The sequence below is a fragment of the Urocitellus parryii genome, chromosome 9, assembly GCF_045843805.1.
Source record: "Urocitellus parryii isolate mUroPar1 chromosome 9, mUroPar1.hap1, whole genome shotgun sequence".
In the NCBI taxonomy this organism is placed as follows: Eukaryota; Metazoa; Chordata; class Mammalia; order Rodentia; family Sciuridae; genus Urocitellus; species Urocitellus parryii.
The window spans coordinates 74,073,366-74,087,373 of record NC_135539.1 but is presented as its reverse complement, the minus strand read 5'-3'; the positions used below and the strand labels follow the sequence as shown (position 1 = coordinate 74,087,373).

At 51.1% G+C, this 14,008-nt stretch overlaps 1 protein-coding gene across 3 annotated transcripts in view; it reads left to right on the top strand.

Annotated features, from left to right (window-relative positions):
• Positions 1–13,853, top strand: part of Pfkfb3 (6-phosphofructo-2-kinase/fructose-2,6-biphosphatase 3) — a 75,804-nt gene extending 61,951 nt beyond the window's left edge. For 2 of the 3 annotated variants that reach the window (XM_026391804.2, XM_026391802.2), the window contains exons 7-15: positions 1,747–1,871; positions 2,446–2,653; positions 2,969–3,115; positions 3,278–3,382; positions 5,091–5,220; positions 5,862–5,924; positions 6,048–6,112; positions 7,547–7,720; positions 13,167–13,853. In XM_026391804.2, coding sequence (XP_026247589.1) covers positions 1,747–1,871; positions 2,446–2,653; positions 2,969–3,115; positions 3,278–3,382; positions 5,091–5,220; positions 5,862–5,924; positions 6,048–6,112; positions 7,547–7,720; positions 13,167–13,214 — 1,065 coding nt within the window. In that variant the 3' untranslated portion in view covers positions 13,215–13,853. Of the gene's footprint in view, positions 1–1,746; positions 1,872–2,445; positions 2,654–2,968; positions 3,116–3,277; positions 3,383–5,090; positions 5,221–5,861; positions 5,925–6,047; positions 6,113–7,546; positions 7,721–9,312; positions 9,336–13,166 lie in introns of all 3 variants that reach the window. The other variant, XM_026391803.2, reaches the window with a different exon arrangement.
• Positions 13,854–14,008: the final 155 nt, after the last annotated feature.

Here is a 14,008-nt window from a genome sequence, read left to right as displayed (position 1 = left end):
GGTTTGTGTGAGGACTTTCTCTTAGGTCACTTCTTCATATTGTAGACCATTTTCTTTCTAGCTTAAACATATCAGAATAGGACAAATTCATAAAGAAGAGCAGTTCTTTTTGGAGAGTGAATGCTGTGGTATTGCTGCATACAAATAGATCTTTTTGTGTGTGTGTGTGGTGCTGGTGATGAAACCCAAGAATGTTCTGCCACTGAGCTAGATCCCCTGCTCTATTTTATTTTATTTTGAGACAGTGTCTCACTAAGTTGCCAAGGCTGGTCTTACACTTGCCATCCTCCTGCCTCTAGTCCCTGGGGATTTCAGGCATGTGCCCCTGCGCCCGGCACAAATACGCATTTTTAAAGGGGATTCTAAACACACATTAGCTTCTGATATTGGTCCTTTGCTCCAAGGCAGAGGATATATTTACAGGTGTTGGTAAGAAGTGAGTTCATATTTCAGGAAGAGCTCTTTGAATTGAGGAAAACCTGTTCAAATGAGTTTTAGTGGGTCCAAAGGAAGAGGCTCAAAGTACAAGGAAACAGAAGTTGCAATAATCTGAACAAAGGCCTTTGCTGTTTCTTTGGCTTGACTTTCCTTGTTCCATTTGGTAGAGAAGTCAGGTGCAGCTGGGAAACCATTTTCCCCAGTAAGTTGTTACCAATGTGCTTAGCTAGCAGGTTTTTTTTTTTTTTAGATGTTCATAGACCTTTTTTAAATTCATTTATTTACATGTGGTGCTGAGAATCGAACCCAGTGCCTCACACATGCTAGGCAAGTGCTCTACCACTGAGCCACAACCCCAGCCCTTAGCTATAAGTTTATCTTTTCTCTTTTAGTGTTAATGCAGCTGGTCATTTCCCCCAACCCTTTGGGTACAGAAGTCTCTTGCTTTGGTTAAATCTTGAAGCAGCTTTGCAGGTTAGGTGTGAGAGCTGGTGAACTTAGATTTATTTATTTTTTTATTGTGTGATACATGTTACCATTTTAGCGGCCTTACCAGGCCTTTCTGTCTGCCCATGTGTAACTGCACCATGAAACACCAGCTACCCGCTCACTGACTTGGAGCCCTGAAGTGCCACTGTCTCCTAGTTGTGATGGTTGTCAAGGAGAAAGGAAGCACAGGCATTAAAAAATCCTGAATTTCCCCTAAAATCTGCCTGGTTCCTTGGACCTACTGTGCCATTACAGGAGAGGGCAGCTTCACTCAGGAGGGCAGCCCTTGGAGAGGTGTGGCCCCAGGTCTAGTTAGACAAGCAGTTAGTCACAGACAGCCACAAGTGGGTGCTGCCTCTGTCCAAGTGAATGGATAGTACACTCAAGGTCAGGGGCATCCCTAGCAACTATTAATGTGCCTTTTGACTTGCTCCTGGAGTGGGGAACATTACAGATGCTTATGTGGGATTTAGCTCAATTGAGGGCCAGGCTATCTGGTGGTGACTCAGTTACGGGACTGATCCTGACTCAGTGGTCTATTGAGGTGTTCATTATGGGATCCTTGTGGATTTCCTGTGTCTGTCCTTGCCGCCGGTGATTCTGTCTCCCATGGGCATTCTCCCAATGTAATCATGGGGCTCTGAGTCAACCCCCAGTTTCTTTCTTTTTTTTTTTTTTTCCCCCTCTTAAACGCTGGGTAGGATAATCTTTATTCTGAGCCTTTCTGGGCTTTCCCCTTTTGAAAGCTCCAAATCCTGCTTTATCTAAGCAGAAAGCCTCCCAGCGTGATTCATCAGCTGCCTCTTTGTGGCATTACAGGAAGTTAAAATCTCCAGCCCGGATTACAAAGACTGCAACTCGGCAGAAGCCATGGACGACTTTATGAAGAGAATCAATTGCTATGAAGCCAGCTATCAGCCGCTGGACCCTGATAAATGTGACAGGTAATTCCAAGAGGTGTCTGTCTCTGAATTGCCTCAATTAGGGCTTTTAATGTTCGCTTGATGTTCCCACAAAGCATTTGCCCCTGAATACTTCCATAAACTCTCCTTAAAAAAAATCATGTGCCTGTACACATGGCATAACGCATCCCACTATTTATAGTGTACCAATAAAAAATGAAATTATTAAAATGTCTTTAAAAAAAATCTTGATTACAAACAATACAAACATTTTTGACAGCTCGTAGAGGTGGAGGAGGGGTGCCCACTTGAGCCCTGTCTTGCTCCTGTCCCCTGAGACTTCCTTCATTTCTTTTCCATTCTCTCACTTTTCTCTCCCCCCTTCTCCTGGGTGGCCAGCCAGCTTCTTGGCCAGACCCTGCTGTGGGAACCAGCCTTGCCCTTACTCTCTGGCTCCTGGAGGGGAAGACGGAGTCTGCCCTGCAGTGTTCGGTCCCACATTGCCATTTTCCCAGGGAGCAAGTCTCTGGAAGCCAGCCCAGGCCCAGGGGTGGGTGTGCTGATGGTGCTGTCCAGGGAGGCCCGAGGGGTGGTCCTCAGTGGTGTTTCTTTGTAGGGACTTGTCATTGATCAAAGTAATCGACGTTGGCCGGAGGTTCTTGGTGAACAGAGTTCAGGACCACATCCAGAGCCGCATCGTCTACTACCTAATGAATATCCACGTGCAGCCCCGCACCATCTACCTGTGCCGGCATGGCGAGAATGAGTTCAACCTCCAGGGCAAGATTGGCGGAGACTCAGGCCTGTCCAGCCGAGGCAAGAAGGTAGGAGGAGAGTGGAGAGCAGGGGCTGGGGGCTGATGGGTGGCAGGAAGGGGCCGGCTCCCATGTGTAGGAGGGTAGTGGGGAGTGCCTTGTCTCCTGTCATTGCCTCACTAGGGTATATGTGTGTTTGTGTGTGTGTGTGTGTGGACTAGGAGGGGACAAGCAGAGCTATGTCTCCTGGGCTCTGAGGAGCTTGTATCCTATGGGGTCAGCCACCCTCAGTACTGTGGGTCCGTGTCAGCCCAGCCCAGCATGGGGGGTGTGAACCCTGCAGGAGCCCGCATCACTGTGCCCCTTCTCCCTGTCAATTGTCAGTTTGCCAATGCCCTGAGCAAGTTTGTGGAGGAGCAGAACCTGAAGGACCTCCGGGTGTGGACCAGCCAGCTGAAGAGCACCATCCAGACGGCAGAGGCGCTGAAGCTCCCCTATGAGCAATGGAAGGCGCTCAACGAGATCGATGCCGTGAGTCCCTGGACCAGCGTGGCCATGGTGGGGGAGGGTGGGGGCAGAGGGGTACCCGTGTCCCTGGGGCATCCTGGGTGGCCTCCGCAGGTCTCCTGCAGAGCCTCCTGCCGTGGTCCCTTTGGGTGTGTTCCCTGGAGTGACCGCGGGTGTTTCCATCAGGGTGTGTGTGAGGAGCTGACCTACGAGGAGATCAGGGACACCTACCCTGAGGAGTACGCGCTGCGTGAGCAGGACAAGTACTACTACCGCTACCCCACAGGCGAGGTGAGCTGGGGGATTGCCTCCTGTCCCGTGCTGTTTGTGGGCCTTTGTTAGTTTCCTATGAGGAGGTTGGGCAGGTGGTGAGTGCTGTGGGTGGGCTTGGCATAGAGAGGGCTGTGGCTCCCCATTCTGTTCCCTGCAGGCTCCTTGTTACCTCTGCCAAGGTTCCACTTAGGAACTTTGCTGTTTCTTTGGTTTGACTTTCCTTGTTCCACAGCCTTAGGGGAAGTGCAGTTATATTTTCCCATAAGAGAAAGTGGGGGGTGCATGGATTTGACTCTACACTCTTAGTGACGTGGGACAAGGCTTCGCTCGGCACCAGAGCTTGAGATAGCAGACAGGCCAGGCCCCAGGACGTCGTCTAGTATCACTGGTGCTGGGGTCTGAGATAATGCTGGCAGAGGGCATTTCCCCTTGTGCAGCCGGTCACCCTGTGGGACTGTGGGAGCCTGGCCAGGCCCCTGGTGGACACCTAGTGGGTGCCCTTCCTGAACATGCCCTTTGAGCATTTGTCATACCGCAGTCCCTGGTGGGCAGCATGCTGCCCTCTTGTCTCATGCTGGCCCTTGCTCACTGGGCTGCTGGTTAAGAGGAAAAGGAAGGAGGGTGGGAGGGGCCCAGGTGAAGAGGAGCTTTGCAGATCTTTATTTAGAGACAAAACCATGCCCCTTTTTTTACATTTATTGACGAATTTATCAATTTTAACCATGTTAAAATATGTGAGTCAGTGGGTTTCAGTAGACAGTTGTCCCTTGGTATCTTCAGGGAATTGTCTCAGAACTCCCTGAAGATACCAAACCCTGTAGATAGTTGCTCAAGATATTATTTGCATATAATCTACACACATCCTCCCCTGTACTTGAAATTATCTCTGGATTGCTTACAATACCAGCATAATGTAAGTGCTCTGTAAACAGTTGTTAAACAGTTGTTTAGGGAATAATGACAATTAAAAAAAAAAATCTGCATTCAGTCAGTCAGATGCAGTTTTTCCTCCCTATACTAGGTGTTGAACCCAGGCCTCCCACAAAGTCAAGTACTTTACCCTTGAACTATACCCCCCCAGCCCTTTTTTATTTTATTTTGAGACAGGTCTTGTTCAGTTGCTAAGGCTGGTCTCGAATTTGTGATCCTCCTGAGTCACTGGGATTACAGGTGTGCCACTGTTCCCAGCTGCAGACTGGCATCACCTGAATATTTTCAATCTGCAATTGGTTGTGGAACCCACAGAGTCAGGAGGCTGGCTGTATTCACAGTGCCATGTCATCGTCACCACTCATTCCAGAACATTTCCCTCACCCCTAAAGGAGACCTCAGACTTGTTAGCAGTCATTCCAGATTCCCCCAGCCCCTGCCCCTGGCAGTCATGAACTTATTTTCTGCCTCTGGAGTTGTCTGTTCTGGGCATTTTGTAGAAGTGGAGTCATGCAGTAAATATGGACTTTTGTGCTTGGCTTCTTTGGCTCAACATAAAAGGTTTTGAGGTTCCTCCATATTGGGGTGTGTGTCATTCATTCCTCTTTATGGCTGAATAATATTCTGTTGTACAGTCTGCACTTCCTCAACCACCTCTGTCCCTCACCCCCCAGGAGAGGTGAAGGAAGAGGAAGGCACTCAGAGAAACTGGCAGGTGTATGTTCCCCTCAGGATTTGGCAGTGCTCTTCCCTAGGTGCCCTCTGCTCTAACGTGGAGTCCCATTCCTGTGCTTAGTCCTACCAGGACCTGGTCCAGCGTCTGGAGCCTGTGATCATGGAGCTGGAGCGCCAGGAGAATGTGCTGGTCATCTGTCACCAGGCTGTCCTGCGCTGCCTGCTGGCCTACTTCCTGGATAAGAGTGCAGGTTCGGTCAGGCAGTCTGTGGCCTTGGGAAAGAGTGGGAAGAAATCTGGCCCTTGAGTACAGGTGGCCACAGACCCGTGGTTGCCCACCCTGCTGCGTGTCTGAGTGTTAGGAGAGGCAGGACAGGGCTCTGGCTCCCAGCCTGCAGCAGGATCCTCTCCTCCCAGAGCCACCTTGCTGTCCCTTGGGAACACTGCTCATCAGGTCAAACACAGCCTACCGGAAGCCCTCAGCTCCACACATAGAAGGGCCTTTGGGTGTGTGTGTGTGGGGGGGAATGTATCTCTTCTCATCAGTCCATTTCCAAAGAACAAAGAGCCCAGAGAATGCTAATGAGAATCTCACGCCCAAGACCCAGATGAATCCCTAGACAGACCTGAATTTTTAGGAAAATAGTTGTTTTTTTTGTTTTTTTTTTTAAAGAGAGTGTGGGTTTTGGGTTTGTTTTTATTATATTCTTTTGGATAGGTGTTTTTTCCTAGGGCCACCCGCCTTGGACAGGATGACTTGAATATTGGAATGAGATGCCCTTTCCCCAGAATGGCTTCTGGGGCTCCTGGTGTGGGCCCACAGATATCCCTTGATTCTTCCTTCTGCCTCAAGTCTTGTACCTAATTGTGGGCTCATCTCTCTTTTTTTCAGAAGAGATGCCCTACCTGAAATGCCCCCTTCACACTGTCCTGAAACTGACACCTGTCGCTTATGGTGAGTAGCAGCCCTTGCCGAGCAGTGCCTCTGGGGTCTGTGTCTCTTGGTGGCCCCGGGAGTTGTAGGCAGGACTGTCCCTTTAAAAGAAGCTGTTCTCTCCCCCATCCTTCGTCCCCCCAGGTTGCCGTGTGGAATCCATCTACCTGAATGTGGAGTCAGTGAGCACACACCGGGAGAGGTCAGAGGTGAGTGGAGGTCTCTAGATGGACGATGTCCCCTTCCTGGCCTTCATCATGGGAGCAGCTTGGCCTGGGTGGCTTCCCTGGTCAGGACCTCTGTGCTCCTGCCCGTCTTTCCTGTGGCTTCTTGGGGTCTGTTTATTCCTTTTCTTTCTTTCCCTGCTCTCTCTCCCCATTTCTCCTTGACTGGAGAAGTGCGATTATCTCCCGTTGAAACCTCACCCTAGCACAGTGTCTGTGGCTTTTTTCAGCCCCTAAAACTGCTTTCCTGGCTCTGACAGGACCAGCCCATCTTCAGGTCATCAGCATGTGCTTAGGTTCAGAATCAGCAGGAGTTTAGGTGGGAGACCAGCAGGAAGGATTTCAGGATACCCAGAGCTTGGTCGTTTTTGTCTTCCTCGGGGAGCTCTAGGATTTTGGGGTCACTCCGGGCAAGTCTCTTACTGAGCAGATTTCATCTCTGTCCAGGAGTGCATTGTAAAAGTGAGTTTGAATTTGTTTTCTACAGGCTGTCAAAATGCGTGCTTTGCTAGTGTAGTTCTTATACCGACCGTGACTTTCTGTGGAGTCCCCCATCTAAGGAGCTTGGCCATCAGAGTTTGGCATGAAGAACACATGAGACGTTAGCCAGTTTACTGCCCAGCTTCGTCTGTGGAGTGAAACAAGAGGCTGATGTTCCTCCGCCGCCTCACCCTGCCTCTGTAGCCCTCTCCCCTCTGAAAGAGGTCACTGAATCTGCACTGCCTTAGCCCTGTGAGGACAGCCCTGGCCTGGCTGCGGCCTGCTGCTCCAGACCTGGGGTCTCAGAACACTTGCTTGCGGAGCACCAGAGTGGTGCAGTGACAGAGAGACCTCAGGGCAGAGGCTCTGGCCAGGGCCAGTGGGAGTGATGGTGTCTGATCCTAGCTGGCAGACTCTGCCTGATGCTGATTTTCCTAATTTTGGTCTCCTGGCTGGTTTGGAAGCCCCCGAGTCCTGTCCTCTGGCAGGGTGTGGCTCACGAGAGTGTTCAGCAGGTGCACATGCGTTGCAGGTCCTGGGCGAAGGGAACTGGCACCGACACCTTTTTCTCCCTCTCCTTTGAGCCTCAGACCCAAGTGTTTCTCTTGGGCTCCCCTCTGGGGCCCTTCGGGGGCTGGAAGCAAGGTTCTTTTCTCTGACCTCCTTCTCTGCTGTGATTGAAATTATTCTTCTCCCTACTGTGCTCACATTGTCTCTGTCACGTGGATGCCCTTTGGAATGATCCAGGGAAGGAATGGGAAGGAATCACCCCTGTCCCCGTTCGGAGGTCGTGGCACAAACATGGCCCACTGCCACTCACTTGGTCCAGCTGTGGTTGTGTCCATAAAACCCAGGAGTAGGGGGACTTTCATTGGCTTATCTCCCTCCCTTCACTCCCTGTAACTGTCGCCTTCTCTCTTTTGTCTTTGTCTCGCTTAGGATGCAAAGAAGGGACCTAACCCGCTCATGAGACGCAATAGTGTCACCCCACTAGCCAGCCCCGAGCCCACCAAAAAGCCTCGCATCAACAGCTTTGAGGAGCATGTGGCTTCCACTTCTGCTGCCCTGCCCAGCTGCCTGCCCCCGGAGGTGCCCACGCAGCTGCCCGGACAAGTCAGTGACTCCCCTTTCCTACCTGCCTGCGAGGGAGCGTGACTGGGGCAATGGCCCTGGACCCGGGATGTGTCATGTTTGTGAGCGAGTGGAGTCTGTGAGAGTGAGTGTGTGTGTGTGCGTGCGTGCACATGTACGTTTGTTGGGGGAGAGCACAAGAAGCCCCCTCTGAAGACCTTTCCTTGCTGACAACTGTAACTGCACGTGTCCTTCTGAGGTTGTGATCTTTCCTGGGCAGAACTGGACAGAGCAGAAGAAATAGTGAAATGCCCAAGTCCTGTTTACGTTGGTGATAGTTGTTTCTAAAATGGAGTCGATGGCCGCCCCCTAGTCCCGAAGTCTGTCCACGTGGACAGTGGACATCTTTTCTGACCTACCCTATAGCTGGGTATTTCTCTGACTCGTCCTCCTTGCTGTCATTCCCATTACAGAAGAGCTGGCCCTGGTGTCCGTCCAGAGCCAGTGTGGTCCCCTTAGAACCAGGCAGCCTGTGCAGGCTGGACAGCCAGGAAGGAGCCACTTCGTCATACAGGTGGTCAAAACCAAAACAAATCCAACCCACCTGCATTTTACTATTTTCACTAGCTCAGAAAAGTAAAGGCTGCAAGTTTTGGGCATTAAGATTTGTTTGCAGAAAACAAGTTCTTTCCTAAAAGGTAGCCAAGAAGCTTTGCAAATGTGTGAGATATAAAAACCTCTGGGTTCCAATTTAGGTGCCACCCAGAGGGGTCCCTCACCTCTGCCCCTATGCTTGACCTCTCACAAATCAATATAGGCTGAATTTCGAATGGGCTTTGTTTGTGACCTCAATGCTAGGGTGCCCTGGAAGTCCCCAACTCTTCCTGCCTTCCTCAGAGCTTCCTTAAGTCTCTTGGTGTCTGGGATGTGATGTGGGAAGAGTGCTACAGCCTCTGCAGGTCATTTAACTTTCCCTGGCCTCCGTGTTCCCATCTGTGGAATGGGGGAATAATACCATAGAAGGCAGATCAGATGAGGTGATTTTTTTCCCCCATGCCTCTAACCTGTTGTCTGGCACACAGAGCTGAATACAACGAGACAGCAGTGTGTCTGGGATTGGCTGTAGCTCTGCCACCAGCATGAATGTGGTTCTTAATGGGCCTGACCCTCAGTCTCTTTGGCTTTGCTGATGAGGAGTGGGGGAAACCTCTGATAAAACCTCTGATAAAATTCCTTTCAGGTCTCAAATCTGAGGGTTTTTAAATGAAAATCAAGCAGAACTGAAATAGTCTTTCTCCGGCATTTTATTCTGGTATATCCCTGGGTCGTCTTTGGAAGTGCAGAGGTGGCTCTCACAGATACTTTAGGATACTTGCCTCAGCAGGGGCAGGTGACATCTTGAGCTGCACTGTCCCTGGTCTTGTAGGACACTGTGGCAGGAGCCCTGTCCTCGCTCCCCACTTCAGAGCTGCCCTGGCTTTGACAGGACAGTCCTCCAGGATGGCCCAATCCCAGGGCTGTCTGGGAGCAGCGGGCTGGGCCAGGTGTGGGGGTTAGCCAGGGCTTGTCCTGCCAGGTGACGTTCTGCCTCCTGACTGACTGCTCTCTTTCTCTCTCTACTTTTTCTCCTGCAGCCTTTGCTAGGGAAGGCCTGTCTGTAAGTATTTCTCTGAATAATTCTGCTACTTATACTCCTTCCTTCCTGCTTGCCAGTTTGGCCTCCTGCCTGTTAGAACACTGAGGATAAAGACAGGTTTTGTAGAAGTCTGAAGTCTCCCTTGGGGGAGGAGGAGATGGGCATGGAGGAGGGAGGAGGGAGATTAGGAACATTTTATCGAGGAATACAAGAGGGATTGTGGCCAACCAAGGTTCCTCATGGGCCCCTGCTGTCGAATCCATGTGTGCCCTCTGAGGGTTTGGTGACATGCCGGGTCTAGGCTACCATTGCCTTTTATGTCCCCACCCCACCCCAAGAATCCTTTCATTTTGAAAGGACAATTTAGCCAGAGCCTAATCTTCAAAACAAGGACACACCTGGTGGAGTGTGGCAGGTTGGACTGGAGCCCTGCTTCCTTTCCCTCCCTCCAAGGAGCCCCATTGCTCCAGAAAGATCTTCGTGGACCCTGTACTTGGGGATCCTGTTGTTCTTTAGGAGAACCCACTCAGCCCTAAGTTGCACTCAGGACTGGGTGCAGCTTTGACATCAGACTGTGGGGTTGCCTTTCCCCTTCCCCTGGAGGGCTCTGCTGGAACCTCTGGTTCAGCATGGGCTCTGGCAGCCACTGGGGGGAGAACACAATGCTTCCACTGCTCTGGTGAGTCCTGGCTGCAGACCGGGCCAAGGCCTTCATATTGCAGAGTTTTAATAGCTGCCACTGTACAATGCCACCCTCCCCACTTCAGTGACACCTTCCCCATTGATTCCCTCTGCACTCATTAGGTTACCTTCATGAGTTGATGTTGAAACTGGGGATGGTTCAGCTGGACAGCAGGAGGAGCTTGGCAGCATGCCTGGGCTCTGGTGGCTCTGCAGTCAGAGGTACCTCCTAGGGCGGTACAGCTCACAGAGAATGCGATGGCTCATTCCCCCACCTCTCTGGTCCTTAAATAACCATAGGAGGTGGCCGGGCCAGTTCCTCCCCTGCTTAACAGATGGGGGCTGATGTCTGACAACCTGCCCACAGCCGTCCAGCTGATATGCAGCAGAACTCAGACCCAGATGGACTTCCTGCCTCGGAAGGCTGGTGTCTTCCTCTCTGCCAGCCTCTCAGAACAGCTGGGATACTTGCCCTAGGTCCTTACAGCCTGTAGGGTACTCCTAGCTGCTCTTGGTTTCTAGTTAGGTCCCAGAGCCTCTCACCTGCAGCTGCTTCCTTGGTTAATGATGGCCTGTTCTTTAACATCTATCTTCTAAGAGCAAGAGGCCTCACAGTGTTCAGTGTCCTTTGTCCCTTTGGAGCCAGGATCCAGCACATGGGCTACTGGAGGACCAGGGTTCTTATATGACAGCCTGCCTTTAGGCTCTGAGCCTGTGGTCTTGCACATGCTGTGTTCCTTTTCAAAGAAGGCTCCCTACTGGGAGGGGGGCATTCAGGTCCATGCTCCCACCCTTCTAACCCTTAGCTTTCCCAGCTCAAGGGTGAATCTAATAGTGCTATGGGCTAGAATCTCTCCATTTCAGTAAAAATACATACCATAGCCCATCCCCATGACTGGTCAGAATTCTATCCAGAATCCTAAAGTCTAGCCCAGCTTATGAGAGTAACCCCATGAATTGGATCATAGATAGGTCTGATTCTAGGAATTGATCTGGACCCCGAGACCAAAATTTATTATTAGAATCTGACCTTGCCAGGTTTGCATCTTGGTTCTACTACCAGCCCTGACATTGGAACTCTGAGCAAGTTAAAGCAATTCTAGGACCTAACTTCATCATCTGTAAAATGAAGAGAACTTTACGAGGTTTTTTGTTTGTTTGTTTGTTTGTTTTTTTGGTGGTATGGAAATTGTACCCAGGAATGCTCTACTACTGAGCTAAACCCCCAAACCTTTTTCATTTTTATTGTGAGACAAGAGTTGCTTCATTGCCCGGGCTGACCTCAAACTTACCAATCACTGGGTTTATAGGCATGTATGTGCCTGTGCCTGGCTTATAAGGCATTTTAGTAATGAGAATGTAGATAAAACAGTTAGCAATATATCTAGCACCTATGCAGGGCCTGATGGACAGTGGCTGCTGTTATTATTAGGGAGGGACTTGGTACCCTGGGCTTCATTGGACACTTCCTGGCCTCTTCGGGTCTGAATCTGCATTTTGGTGCTCCTGTGTTTCGCCTCAGCCTGGTGGCTTTTCTGCCCATGAGCAGCTAGAGTGCTCAGACTTGGGTGGAAGGGATCCCCTGGGTGTGGGGCCAGTGATCTTGGTTTCATGGCTAAATTGGCCTGATGGTTCAGACCCTGTGCTCTGCAGTGTCTTCCTGGGGGCTGTGCAATCCATGTGAGGTGGAGAGACCACCTGGCATTCATGATTACGTTCTTCGTTTTAAAATTTCATGTGCACTCTAGAAAAAATACTACTGAAAGATTTTTTTTTTCTTTTCCAACCTGTTTTTTTTTTTTTTTCTCTTCCCCACTATGCTTGAAAGACGAACTGTCTGTCACATTTTCTCAAAGTTTTCTCCTTACTAACCTTGGAAAGGTAAATGCCTGGTGCATGTCCCTCTGTCCCCTCCTGCATCTCCAAGTCATGGCATCTTAGCTGTAGGGCATCTCGATCTGTGTGCAGAAGGCCATTGTGGCGTATGTGGCTCATGTGTCAGTACCCAAGGGTATTATGAGCAGTGCTATCATTGTGAGGTCTGTCTTCTCTCTCTGTGTGTGTCCTGAGCCAGGGGCCTCATGACTGAATGACATACACATGACCTGCCTTGTGGCACTCCGTGTTGTCCTTGCATTGTCTTCATACATGAAAGCCGGGGGCCTGTAGTGTCCATGGTAGAGCAAGGCCACGACCCCTCACTCTCAGATCCCATGGCTCTCTAGATGTGAGGTCTAGGCCACTTCCAGAGACCCACCCTATCATGGAGGGTGTCGGCTGCCTGGGTTCCTGAGTCCTACTTGGACCTGGCGCTGTCCAGACCTGTGAGGCTCCTCTCTAAAGCTGTCTCCAGCTGGGGTGCTCGGGGTGAGAGTGTGAGAGGTGATCCTGCATACGTGTCTGCCTGGGATCTATTCTCTTCTCAGTGTTGTTGGAGACACTGAGAGTCGGAGAGAATACTATAAAAATTGTGTTTCTTTTTTTTCTTGAGGGGCAGATTAGGGAGTTCAGGGAGAGACCCCTGCTTTGCAGTGGCAGCAATCATGTGTCCCTAAGTGATTGAAGAATATTTTTAAGGAGGTTTTGATACGAGCCAGTGCCTTAGGGATAGCACTTCCTCCTAGGGTCACTTTGATCAGAGCTGGAGCCTCCTCTGCTTGGCTCCTTGCCACGTCCAGCCATCCCAATTAATCCCCTGTGCACTCCTCTTGAGTGCTGGGCCTAGATCCCAGACACCAGGGCCCAAACCTGAGTCAGGAAACGGGACCTGTGCTGCTTCAGGTCCCCCAGCTCAACCTGGCCTGCCTGTGGCCAGCAGGGAGTCCCTGTGTGGGTGCAGAGAACAGCCCTGGGTTCCTATTTGATCCACTGGAGCTTCGGGGTCCTGAGCCACATGCCTGTCCCATCTTCCTTCCCCACCTCCTTCTGGCAGGAAACCAGCCTGTGTCCGCCCCGTCTCTCTGAGCTGGGGTTATTCTCTGTCATGTTCTGGATCTACCTGGGCACTCTTCCACCTGTTTTGTGATGATGCCTCTCTTGGGTTTTGTTCTTTGTTGGGATAGAGGGAGGGGAAGACATCTCATTGTCATGGCTTTGAGCCTTGTGCTAGAGAAATGCAGTTGGACACAAGTCCTGATTCCCTCCCCCACCCCCTCTTTCTCCTGAAAACAGAACATGAAAGGCTCCCGGAGTGGCGCCGACTCCTCCAGGGAACACTGAAGCAGACACATCCGGTTCCGTTCCATTTCCACTTCTGCAGCTTAGCTTGTGCCCACCTGTCTGCCTGAGGCCAAAACAATCCCCAGGACTTCTGGACCAGGCGGGGGTGGATGAGAAAGGGAGACTGCTGGCTGGAGAGCAGCTGCATCCCACGGTTCCCGGATGGCCAAGGAGACAACAGCCATGTGGATCCCTGCTCAGGCCACGAGCTGCGGGCCTCCCCGCCCTCCATGCTTCAGGGCCTTCCAGGGTGTCTGGCCTCAAGTTCTTCCACCAGGCTTGAGGAGGACAGTGTGTAGAGGAGGAGGTGAGAGGTGGGACCCCAATGGACCCCACTATTTGATTTTGTTTCTGTGATTCTGGCCTGGCATTTGCTTAGCTGGTGAGATTCGACTAGGAGAGAATCCTGACGTTAAAGGAGGGCAGATCCTAGCTGCGGAAGGTGGAGACTCACGTGGCTCTTTGGTGCATCTTGGCCTGGGAAGGTGCCTCATGGAGAAAGACTTGGCTGCATGCAGAGTTGGGACTTCTCCTGAGAAGTTGCAGAGCTGATGTTCGCCTGTCAACAGAGCAGTGACGTGCTCGGACTTCCTGTATGTCCACCTGCCTCCTCAGCCCTGAGTTCAAGGACAGACTGGCTTGTGTAGGCAAAAGGAGGTGTTTTGCGAAAACACAACAGATGAGCAGGGCTCCCCGTTCCCCAAGGGCCTTGGGGTCCCTTTGTTCCCTACATGGACCTGGAGGTGCCTGAGTGCATTGCTCTCCCGGAGCTGCTTGCTTTTGCACGTTTTAAG